We start from the raw sequence: 12491 nt of genomic DNA, 5'->3' as shown, positions 1-12491 counted from the left end.
TAGAGCAGTCATAGCTCAATGTAACCTCAAACTCTTAGGCTCAAATGATCCTCCTGCTTCAGCCTCCTGAGTAGCTGAGACTACAGGCACACCACCATGCCTGGTTAATTTTTAAAAATTTTTTTGTAGAGATGGGGTCTCTCTGTGGTGGCTCACAGCTGTAATCCTAGCACTCTGGGAGGCCGAGGTGCGTGGATCGCTCGAGGTCAGGAGTTCCAGACCAGCCTGGGCAAGAGTAAGACCCCGTCTCTACTAAAAATAGAAAGAAAGTATCTGACCAACCAAAAATATATATAGAAAAAATTAGCCGGGCATGGTGGCGCATTCCTGTAGTCCCAGCTACTTGGGAGGCTGAGGCAGTAGGATCGCTTGAGCCCAGGAGTTTGAGGTTGCCATGAGCTAGGCTGACGCCACGGCACTGACTCTAGCCCGGGCAACAAAGTGAGACTCTGTCTCAAAAAAAAAAAAAAAAAAACAAAGAAAACAAAGTGCTAGGATTACAGGCCTGAGTCACTGCACCTGGCCACCTTTTTCATCTTAACTAAGCACTTGTCATGCACTTTTGCATCTCTTGGTGTGACAGTAAAACTAGCATGAATTTCTTTTTCTTCACAATTTCACAAATAGAAGATTCGATCTTAGCAACCTCAGTATACAATTTTTTTTTTCTTTCCTTAAGTCGACAACTTTCACCTTTTAACTTAACAGAAACACTTTACAGCTTCTCTTTGGCATATCCAAATTACCAGCATCACTACTTTTGTGCTTTGGGGCCATTGTTAAGTAAAATAAAGGTTAACACAAGCTCCAGTACCGCGACAGTCAATCTGCAACCAAGAGGGCTACTAAGTGACTAATGGGTGGGTAGCTTAGACAGCGTGGACACACTGGACAAAGGGAGGGTTCAAGTCCCCCAGGTGGGATGGAGCAGACAGCACGAGATTTCATCACTGAGAATGGTGCACAATTCAAAACATATGAATTGTTTATTTCTAGAATTTTGCATTTAATATTTTTGGACTGTGGTTGAGGGTAACTGAAACCTCAGAAAGGAAAACTGCAGATAAGGGGGGCTATTGTATACATGCATGTTTCTTTTCCTTTTTTCAACTGGTTTAAAAAGCATTTGTATCAGTTGAATTCTCTGGGCTGTCAGATCAGTCAGGATGGGCTGGTGTGATGGGCTGAACATTTGTGCCCGCCCCCCGGAATTCATATGTTGAAATCTAATCCCCAATGTGATGATATTTGGAGATAGGAGTTTTGGGAGGTGGTTAGGTCTTGAGGATGGAGGCCCATGAATAGGATTAGTGCCCTTATAAGAAGCAGCTAGCTGGCTCCCTTCCCACTATGTGAGGATAAAAGAAGTGAGGTCTACAGCCTGCAAGAGGGCCCTCACCAGAGCCCCACCATGCTGGCACCCTGATCTCAGACTTCTATCCTCCAGGACTGTGAGAAATAAATGTGTATTGTTTAAGCCACCCAGACAATGGTATTTTGTTATAGCAGCCTGAGCTGACTAAGACATTAGGTTTTGCTGCAATAACAAATGACCCTCTGGGCTGGGCGCTGTGGCTCACGCCTGCAATCCTAGCACCCTGGGAGGCCGAGGTGGATGGATCGCTTGAGCTCAGGAGTTTGAGACCAGCCTGAGCAAGAGCAAGACTCCCTCTCTACTAAAAAAATAGAAAGAAATTATATGGACAACTAAAAATATATAGAAAAAATTAGCCGGGTGTGATGGCGCATGCCTGTAGTCCCAGCTACTTACTCGGGAGGCTGAGGCAGAAGGATCGCTTAAACCCAGGAGTTTGAGGTTGCTGTGAGCTAGGCTGACGCCACGGCACTCTAGCCAGGGGAAAAAAGCGAGACTCTGTCTCAAAAAAACAAAAACAAAAAACAACAACAAATGACCCTCAAATCTTAGTGGCTTACAAAAACACAGGTTTATTTCCTCTTCATGACACATCCCCCACTAGGCTCTGCTCCACGTTGCTTTTTCTCCAGGACCGAGGCAAACAGAGCAGCGTCTATTGGAACATTGCCAGGCACTATGGAAGAGGGAAGAACAGTGAGCCCCATGCTGAGGCTTTTAAAACTTCTGACCACGTTTCCTGGGCTAAAGCAAGCCACATGGCTAAGCTTGGTGTCAGTGGGACAGTACTATAATCCACTGTCAGGGAGGGACAGTGAATATTTTGAACAGAGGAGGGTCTGCCACAGATGTGTACCCAGTAGAGAGATTGCATGGTCATAGGACATAGCTACCAGTGTCACCAGGTATTGACAGATGCTTCCTCTGTCCTTATTCCCACCAGCTTGTGCAAGAATTCCTGGGGAGACTGTCTTTTCACTGTCCACAACTTTGTTGTATTTAAACTTTTGCCCCCAATATGTCCCCATGTGCACATACTGTTTTGGAACATCTTGGGAAGGTTCCCTCCAACATCACCAGTCAACAACTTTTCTTCTCTCACAGGTAGCAGGTAGAATGGCAGACTGATTCTGTTATTCCTCAGGGAGGTGTGCTGAGATCTGCCCAGGTAAAAAGGTGGAATATTGGCATTTTGCTATGGCTCAGTCTAACACTGAAATACAGGAAATTCAGGAGACAGAAGGACATGTTAAAAAAACACCACAGGATGAAGAAAATCCAGACTGTGGGAACTCTATGGGATAAACAAACAATTGGTTTCTTCAAGAAATAATTAGCTTGGGACTGCAAACTAGTGCAACCCCTGTGGAAAGCAATATGGAGATATCTTAAACAGATACAAGTAGACCTACCATTTGATCCAGCAATCCCATTATTGGGCATCTACCCAAAAGAACAAAAGACATTCTACAACAAAGATATCTGCACCCGAATGTTTATAGCAGCACAATTCACAATTGCAAAGATGTGGAAACAACCCAAGTGCCCATCAATACATGACTGGATTAATAAAATGTGGTACATGTATACCACGGAATACTACTCAGCTATAAGAAACAATGGTGATATAGCACCTCTTGTATTTTCCCAGAAAGAGTTGGAACCCATTCTACTAAGTGAAGTATCCCAAGAATGGAAAAATAAGCACCACACGTACTCACCATCAGATTGGTTTCACTGATCATCACCTAAGAGCACATTTAGGAATAACATTGATTGGGAGTCGGGCAGATGTGGGTGGGGGAGGGGATGGGTGTTTATATACATAATGAGTGCGATGCACACTGTCTAGGGGATGGACACCTTTGAAGCTCTGACTCGGGGGTGGAGTGGGGGGGCAAGGGCAATATACGTAACCTAAACTTTTGTACCCCCACAATATGCTGAAAAAAGAATAAGAAGTAAAATTAATAAAATAAAAAACAAACAAAATAGAAAAAAAAAAGAAATAATTAGCATACTACTTCATACTCACTAGAATGACTATGACCAAAATGACAGTTACAAATGTTGGCAAGGATGTGGAAAAATGGGAACCCTCATACACAGCTGGTAGGAATGTAAGATGGTGAAGTCACTTTGCAAAACAGTGTGGCAGTTTCTTAAAAAATTAAACATAGATACCATATGACCCAGCAATTCCACTCTGAGGTATCTACTCAAGAGAAAAAATATGTACGTACAAAGACATGCATGCAGATGTTCCTAGCGGCATGGTTCAGAATACCCAAAATGTGAAAACTGTCCATCAACTGCTGAACGGATAAACAAAATGTGGTCTTATCCATACAATGGAATATATATATATATATATATATATATTTGAGACAGAGTCTTGCTCTGTCACCTGGGCTAGAGTGCAGTGGCATCGTCATAGCTCACTCCAACCTCAAACTCTTGGGTTCAAGTGATGCTCCTGCCTCAGCCTCCTGAGTAGGTGGGACTATGTGTGCACCATTATGCCCAGCTGATTTTTCTATTTTTTGTAGAGACAGGGTCTTGCTCTTGCTCAGGCTGGTCTTGAACCCCTGCCCTCAAGCAATGCTTCTGCCTTGGCCTCCCAGAATGCTAGGATTACAGGCATGAGGCACCTGGCCGCATACAATGGAATATTATTCAGCCATAAAAAGGAATGAGTGGAGTACTGCTACCTGCTCCCACATGGGTGAACCTTGAAGACATTATGCAAAGGGAAAGAAGCCAGTCACATTGTGTGATTCCACTTGTATAAAATGTCCAGAAGCGGCAACTTGTAGAGACAGAAAGTTGGTTAGTTGTTGCCTGGATCTGGGGGTGGGATTGGGGGTTAAATGTAAATAGGCAGGAGGAAGCCTATGACAAAAATGTTCTAAAACTGGATTGTGGAGATGATGCACAACTTGGTAAATTTACTAAAAATATTTTGAGCTGTACATTTAAGACAGGTGAATCTTATGGTCTGTAAATTATACCTCAATAAAGTTGGTTTTTAAAAGGCAAATAATTAGCAATGGAAGAAAAGGAATGAAGGGGGAAACTGTAGATCATAAAACGAGACTTAAAAGACACATTAACAGAAAGAGACAAAATTAAGCTATTGTGTCAGGAACGCATATTTGAAAACCATTATATAAAGCAAGTAAGAAAGTGGCTACCATGAAAGTCAGCGTCATGGTTGCCGTGGTAGGGGAACGCTGGGAATTGTGTTTCGGAGGGGCCTGCGGGGGGCTCATGGGAAGCTTCTGTCTTCTGATGGGTGGTGGTTACGGGGATGTTTGCCTTATAATATCTCATTATGTTGTTTTATAAGTTGTTTTATGCAGTTTTCTGCATTCATATTATACTTAATAAAACATTTAAAACAGAAGTGTGGCCAGTTGTGTCAGTTTTCTGTTGTCGCAACACTGCATAAACCCAGTGGCATAAAAACACTGAACATTTATTTTTGCTCACGGGTCTCCAGGTTGGCTGGGCTTCTGTGCGCTGGGCTGGGCCGGTGAGAGAGGTGCTGACGACCGTGCATGTAGCAAGCTCGGGGGTCCGCTGGGGGCTGGCTGCTCTGCTGGGCTCCAGGGCCCTTTGTCTCCCAGCAGGCTGGCTCTGGAGTGTTCCCATGGCTGAGGCGGGGGTCCTAGAGAGAAAGCGGACTCTGTGGAACAGCTTCACATCCCCCGTATCCTACCTACTAGCCAAAGCCAGTCACAAGGCCAGCCCGGATTCTAGAAGTGGGGAAATAGACTCCACCTTTTGATGGGAGAGGGTACAGAGCCACATTTCCAAGGGCGCGGATGGCGGAAGGGCGGAGAATTGGGGCCTTCAGTCTCTAGCACTGGAGCACCTTTCCACTTTGGAAGTAAAACCATCCAGGCTGTTGGACACAGACACCCCTCTTCTGTCTCCCCTTAAATTATGAAAACAAAACAAAACAAAACAAAAAAGCCTAAAACAAAAACAAAAAAAACAGGACAGCAATCATGGATTCATTCAGACGGTTGAATCCAGTTCTTGGCAAGTGGCAGGAGCAAGACTGGCAGTGACTGGACGTTGCTTAGTGATGTTTCAGGTGTGGGATGAAGGGAAAGTGTGAACATGTTGACTTGTGTCTGTCTGTCTCTCCATGTCCTAAAATTTCCAAATGAGATGGAACAAACCTAAGAGCTAGCAGAGAGAGGGAATCTTCTCTCATTGGGGGAATGTCCTAAGACTGTAATTCCTTAATACTACTTATACCACTGAAAAATAAAAAGCCTCCAAGTGCACAGAAATCAGAGTGCCTGGGTTCAGAATTTGGTTCTGCCCCATACTAGGACAGGTCACTTCACCTGTCTGTGCTTTAATTTCCTTATCTATAAAGTGGGATTAATAAATTCTGCTTTGTAAACTTGTACAGTCAGCCCGTCCGTATGCACAGGTTCCATGTGCGTGGATTTAACCTATCACAAAATGAAAATATTAGGGAAAAAAAAACCAATGCTAGGAAGCCCTCTCCGATTGCTGCAGGAAGGGCTTGGATGCACCTCACCTGGGATCCCACAGGTCCCTGTGCTCGCTCACCTGGCCCGGAACGCTGGGGGCTGTCACTCTTTGGTAATGGTTTACATGTCTCCTATTGGACGGGGAGCCTGGGGAGGGCAGGGACCCCGGCTTTCCTGATCACTGCTCTGCCCCCAGAATCACCCAGCACAGGACACAGTCGGCACTCAGCAAACACACTGAACAAGTGAATGTCAAGGACAGCTGCGGGAAGCACTGGGGCAATCTGCTGCTTCTTACCCTGGTGGTGGATCTACAGGCCATGCCGCATCCCCGTGCGGAGCTGTGGAACTTCCGCCCCAGAGTGGAACGCGGTGTCATAGTGCTCCCTTGTTGTCGCCCCGATTTTAGAACCCTGGTGCGGGAGATGCGCTCCCGCCCTAGGAAAGGGGGGCGGGGCGGGGCTCCCAACCCGGGTTATCCGGGTCCCACCCGCCCCCATGAACAACCGGGCGCGGGCTCCAGCCCCCACCTCCGCCCGGACCTCAACCCGGGTCAGGGCTTCGACCCCGGCTCGGACCCCAGCGCTGGTTCAGGCCTCGACCCCGGCTCAGACCCCAGCGCTGGTTCAGGCCTCGACCCCAGTCCAGATCCCACCTCTGGTTCAGGCCTCGACCCCGGCTCAGACCCCAGCGCTGGTTCAGGCCTCGACCCCAGTCCAGATCCCACCTCTGGTTCAGGCCTCGACCCCAGCTCGGACCCCAGCTCTGGTCCAGGCTTCGACCCCGGCTCGGACCCCAGCACTGGTCCAGGCTTCGACCCCGGCTCGGACCCCAGCGCTGGTTCAGGCCTCGACCCCGGCTCGGACCCCAGCGCTGGTCCAGGCCTCGACCCCGGCTCGGACCCCAGCTCTGGTCCAGGCTTCGACCCCGGCTCGGACCCCAGCGCTGGTCCAGGCTTCGACCCCGGCTCGGACCCCAGCGCTGGTTCAGGCTTCGACCCCGGCTCGGACCCCAGCGCTGGTTCAGGCCTCGACCCCGGTGGGCACCACGACCCTAGTCCAGACTCCTACCCGGATCCGGACCCTGACTCCGGTCCGAGCGCAGACGCCGGTCCGGATCCCAGCCCCGGCCCCAGCCCCAGCCCCGGCCTGGGTCCAGGCCACCGTCCCTGCCCCGGAATCCTTCCCGAACCCAGCCCTACCTTTGGATCCGCCCCCGGAACCCGCTCCGGAGCCAACTTGGCCTGACGAGGATCCTGCTCCGGCGTCGGGTCTGAGGCAGGTCTGGTCGTCGGTCGCCGGCTCAGCCAGCCCGGGCCCGCAGCCCCTTCCCGCGCTCACTCCGCTGGCCGCTCCCGTCCTGGAGCTCACCCTGGAGCCCACCCCGGGGGCAGACCCGTCGGCCACCAAGCTGAAGCCCTTCCCCTGGCCCGTGCCCATCGGGGCGCCCGTGCCGGACACCGGCTCCTTACCGATCTCTCCCGACACGGTCGCCTCCACCAGCGAGAACTTGCAAATGGACAACAAAATCTTGATTCGAGTGATCTACTGGTGAGGGGCTCCCCCCGCCCCTGCTCTCCTCTCCGTGGGGACAGGGCCGGTGGCGTTGGTGCTGGGACCCTGGGGGGATGGAGGGCCGGGTCCGCTGTAGGACGAGGTGGGGAGGCGGGTGGAACCCGGGAGTCCCTATGCGCATGTGGCACACTTGGCTCAACCGCTCATTCTCTTTGGGGCTAGGGAGCTCTGGATTCAAATATCTGCTCTGCTCTGCGCTTCATTTATTCACTCTCATTCATTCGTTCATTTATTCGTTCATTGCTGAGTGCCCTGCGGCCATGTGCCCGGCCTGTGCTGGGGATGGAGTGCTGAGCAGAGCAGCCTGCCTCGCTCCCGGGCGAGGCCAGGATACAGGCCCGTAGACAGCTACCTGCGGGTGAAGGGAGACGACCTCCCCCCACCCCAGGAGGAGGAGGAGCCGGTGGGGCCTTTAGACGGGGTGGTCAGGGGCAGCCCTTCTCAGGAGGTGGTGCTTGAGCTGCAGGAGGGTGGTCAGGGTAGCAAGGTATTGGCGGCAGCAAGTGCAAAGGCCAAAGTTCTCATTTGCAATCCCAGAGCTCAGCCTCTCTTTGGGTCAACTGCAACAATAACAACAGTAATAGTAATAACCTTCCTTGACCTCCCTGAGACTCAGGGCTGAATGTGGCCCGGGCCTGGGGCTTTGTCCTCCTCTCTGATCTCTGGGCCTCTCTCCTGCCTTTGTTTCCCATCCCGGCCCTGGCTGTCTCCACTCCCTGTCTCCCTCCCTTCCTCACTCTCTTTTCCCTTCCCCAGGCTGTGTGTGTCTCTTTCTCCTCCCTTGCTTGGTTCCCCCATCCCCTCCTCCCCTTTCTCTCCCCATCTCTCCTTTTTCTCTGACTCCGTGGAGTCATTAATTAATTCATTCAACAACTACTTCTCAAGCACCTAGCATGTTCCAGGCCCTGTGCTTGGCATCAGGGACACGGCAGTGAACAAGACAGAGATCCCTGTCCTTGTGGCGCCGACATGCTGGTGTGGAGGGGCAGGCAACAAAAAATGTGACACATAAAAATGATCTTGTATGTGAGGAGGTGATCAGTGCTGTGGACAAAAGATGATGTCCTGGGAGTTGCAGTTTTAGTCGGGGTGGTCAGGAAGGCCTCACTGAGAAGCTGATATGTGAGCAAAGACCTGGAGGAGGGGAGAGAGGAGCCATGTGGGTACAGGGGGAAGAGCATTGTGCAGAGGAGCTCAGTGCAAAGGCCCTGAGGCAGGGCATGCCTGGGGTGTTGGAAAAGGACCAAGGAGGTCTCTGGCCGGAGCAGGTGAATGAATGGGGGGAGTTGGAAGAGACTGGGACAGAGGGGTGGGGGGCAGATCACATGGTGGCCTGTGAGCCTTGGGGAGTAAGATGATGCTACTGGAGGACTCTGAGCAGGGTCCTGGCACGATCTGACTCAGTGTCCATAAGGTCGCCCTGGTCTTGGGAAGATACTGATGCCGTGTCTACCCTGGTCTCTCTACCTCCCTCCTCCCACCCTCGGCCTCCAGTGGTCTCTGAAGCTATGGCCTTCAGGTGAGTAGCTTTGGCTTTGGAGGTGGGGGGAGTGTGGGGCATGAAGACTGGGAGGAGTTCCTATGTCCTATGTCCCCTTCCCTGTGACCCTATGACCCTGTGAGCCCGTGACCACATGACCCCATCTCCTCCCCTCAGTACATTCTGTTGAAAAAGAGTCTGGAGCAGCAATTTCCGAATCATCTGCTCTTTGTGAGTGTGCTGGTGGCCTGGGGGAGGGGCATCAGGGCTCTGAGGCCTCCCAGGGGCTTGGAGGGGAGCTCTCAGCCTCCCTGCTGCAACCTTCCCTCCCCAGGAGGAGGAAAGAGCTGCCCAGGCTACAGGGGAGTTTGAAGTGTTTGTGGAAGGGAAACTGGTCCATTCCAAGAAGGTGATTCTGAGCAAGGGTCCGGGACAGGGAGGAAGGGTGGTGATGGGGTCTTGGGGTGGGGGGACATGCCTGTGCTCTTTGCCCTCTGTGCCCAGAAAGGTGATGGCTTTGTAGATGAGGCCAGGCTGCAGAAGATTGTGAGCATTATTGATGAGATCAAGAAAAGGTAGCAGGTGACTGGCAGAACTGGAGGTGAGTGGGGAGCTGTGGGGGTAGCAGGGTTAGAGACAGGGTCTTGCTCTGTCGCTGCAGGCAGGAGTGCAGTGGCATGATCATAGCTCACTGCAACCTCAAACTCCAGGGCTCAAGTGATCCTCCTGCCTCAGCCTCCTGAGTAACTGGGACTGTAGGCACACACCACCACATCTGGCTAATTTTTTATTTTTTTGTAGAGATGGGGTCTTGCTATGTTGCCCAGGCTGGTCTCAAATTCTTGTCCTCAAGTGATCCTTCCACCTGAGCCTCCCAAAGTGCTGTAGATCTGTTGTTTCAGCAGCCAACCTGGGAGTGGGGTGGGAGGCAGGGGAGAGGTCAGTTTCTACATCTGCCAGTATGCAGAATACGGTTGTGGCAACATAGGCAGTTTCCAGGGTCATGGACACTGAGGTTCAAATCCTGGGTCTATCAGCCACTTGAGGCTGAAGTAGGGTGAGGTTAGATGTTGTGAGGTAAGGGCTTGCCGAAGGCTGCCTTCAGTAAGTGACAGATGTTGTTATTGGAACAAGTCAGGATGGTTCTGATTGCAACAGAAAACTTATCTCAAACTGGCTTTAGACAAAAAAAAAAAATATTGACACCTGACAATAAAGTCAAGTGTATAATTTTGCTGGCTTCAGGCATGGCTGCATCTAGGTACCATAAGCTTGCCACTGGAAACCTGATTTTTCCTTACTTTGAGTTCTGCTTTTTTTCCTGGGCTGGCATCATTCTCAGGCAGGCTCCCCCACCTGGTGGCATAAATCCTGCAGAAGGTTCCCATTGACCTAGATTAGGTTACATGTCCATCCCTGAACCAACCACTGAGTTCCAAGGGAATGTGGTGCTCTCATTGGCCAATCTTGAGCCACATGCCCATTCTTGGAGCTGGGGATGAGTTAGTCCTTCTGAACCATGTGGGGGCCAGGTGCTGGGTGGGCAAGAACCGCAATTACCTACATTAGGGATCTGGAGGAGGGGTAATGGTAAGCCCGTGCGTGCTGCCTCGGTTTGAGTCCTAGCTCTGTCATTTACTGACTGTGTGACCTGGGACAAATGCCTTTAACTCTATGTGCTTCAGTTTCCTTCTCTGTAAAGCAGAGATTATAACAGCCTTTACCTCACTGGATTTTTTTTATACAACAAATATTTGCTGAGTACCTACTATGTGCTGGATACTGTTCTGGGCCCTGGGGATACAGCAGTGAACAAAACAGATACAAACCCTGCCCTAGTGGCACTAAGGTTCTTCTAGTGGGGGGAGCAGACACGGGTGAATAGAAGGCATTTTAGAGGGTGATAGGTGCTAAGAAGAAAAATAAAGCAGGGAAGAGGGGTGGGGAGTGCTGGGAGTTTTTTTGCAACTCTAAATTGAGTGGGCAGGGAAGACCTCATTGAGAAGATGATATCTGAATACTTGAAAGAAGTGAGGGATTGAACCATGTAGATATCTGGGGACAAGCATTCCAGATATTGGAAGCAGCATGTGCAAAGGCCCTGTGGCGGGAGTGTGCTCAATGTGTTTGAAAAATAGCAAGGAAACTAGAGTGGACATTGTAATCTATGGCAAACACTAGACAGTAAATCCTACACAAACACTGTTATTTTTATGGAGTTGTTATCATTGTTGTTATTTTAAATGTTTTTCTCTGCTCTCTCCCATCTCAGGAGCCTCAGCAGGATGATGAGAAGGGCTGAAATGTTGCCAGTCAGGTCCTTTTCTGATGGTGGCTGGGTCTGGGGTGGGGCTGGGGAGGGGTCAAGAGGGAAATACAGAGTCTGCCTCCCTGTGTTCTGGTCTCATTGTGTCTGCTGTCACCATGCTCACTGCTAAAGTCTGTGGAAGTCGCCTGCTATGGTGCTCCGGCATCTTTGACCTTCTGGACTTGAGGGGTGGGAGGGAGGGGGATACAAGGCTAGCCTTGTTTTCGTAAGAAAAATTTGTGAAACTTTAAGAGCCAGATAATCCAATGCTAGCTTTTTCCAGAGCAGAAAAAAACAAAAAATACTTCCACATTCTTTATATGAAATAAGTATACAACTGACCTAAACATTGAAAAGGCTCATATACTACAGACCAACTTCACTTATGAATTCTAATATAAAATCTTAAATAAAATGTTAACAGAACCCAATATCATACTAAGGAATAATGTATCACGTCTACGTCAGGGTCATTCCAAAGGATTACTAGAAAACCTCTGAACATAATTCAACATGTAAGTACATCATGGGAGAAAAGAAATACATAAACATGGAACTGATCTTTAACAAAATTTTAAACCGTTCTTGAGGAAAAAAAGACAATAAATAGGAACAGATGTACACTTCAACATGATGCAATGTATTTATTTCAACTCAAAAGTCAGTATCATACTTAGTGGGGAAACACTAAAGCCACTAAACACTATGTTGGGATGGAGCTTGTAGCCAAAGCAATTATACAAGACAAAGGAATCAGAGATACTAAAACTAGAAAGGAGAAGATAAAACCATTGCTCTTTGTAAATAATGTGATTATACCAAACTCATACAAACAATAAGAGAATAGAGTAAGTTTAGTAGAGCACTAAAAAAAAAATAATCAACAGCATTCAAATTTACAAACAAAACCTCATTCACAATAGCCATAAACAAACAAACCAAGCACCCTTGGAACATTTTAAACAACAAGTGTTAAGAACTATATAAAGGAAATTTATAAAACCCATCTGGTACTTTTCTAGGGAGCATGTTCAAAAAACCAAAACCAAAACAAAACCACCACCACGTGTGGGGACATGGGAAAGTACCTGAATAAAAGGAAAGACTTACCACATTATTGGATAGGAAGACATCATAAACGTCTCGATTCTCACTCAAAAGTATATGAATTTAATGCACTCCAAGTAAAAATACTAACAGCTTTTGTAAAAACTGAAACCAGTCAAGTTGATCCTAAAAT

At 48.9% G+C, this 12491-nt stretch overlaps 1 protein-coding gene across 1 annotated transcript; it reads left to right on the top strand.

The window, feature by feature from the left end:
* Nucleotides 1–6387: 6387 nt before the first annotated feature.
* Nucleotides 6388–9638, top strand: SELENOV (selenoprotein V). The gene is made up of 5 exons (XM_045531860.1): nt 6388–7439; nt 8958–8982; nt 9121–9174; nt 9278–9352; nt 9448–9638. Exons 1-5 carry the CDS (start codon nt 6388–6390, stop codon nt 9520–9522), a joined length of 1281 nt encoding a protein of 426 aa, XP_045387816.1. The 3' UTR covers nt 9523–9638.
* Nucleotides 9639–12491: the final 2853 nt, after the last annotated feature.

This window comes from Lemur catta, chromosome 19, assembly GCF_020740605.2.
Source record: "Lemur catta isolate mLemCat1 chromosome 19, mLemCat1.pri, whole genome shotgun sequence".
Taxonomy (NCBI): Eukaryota; Metazoa; Chordata; class Mammalia; order Primates; family Lemuridae; genus Lemur; species Lemur catta.
The sequence above is the reverse complement of the archived record's forward strand: the minus strand, read 5'-3'. Positions and strand labels throughout refer to the sequence as shown.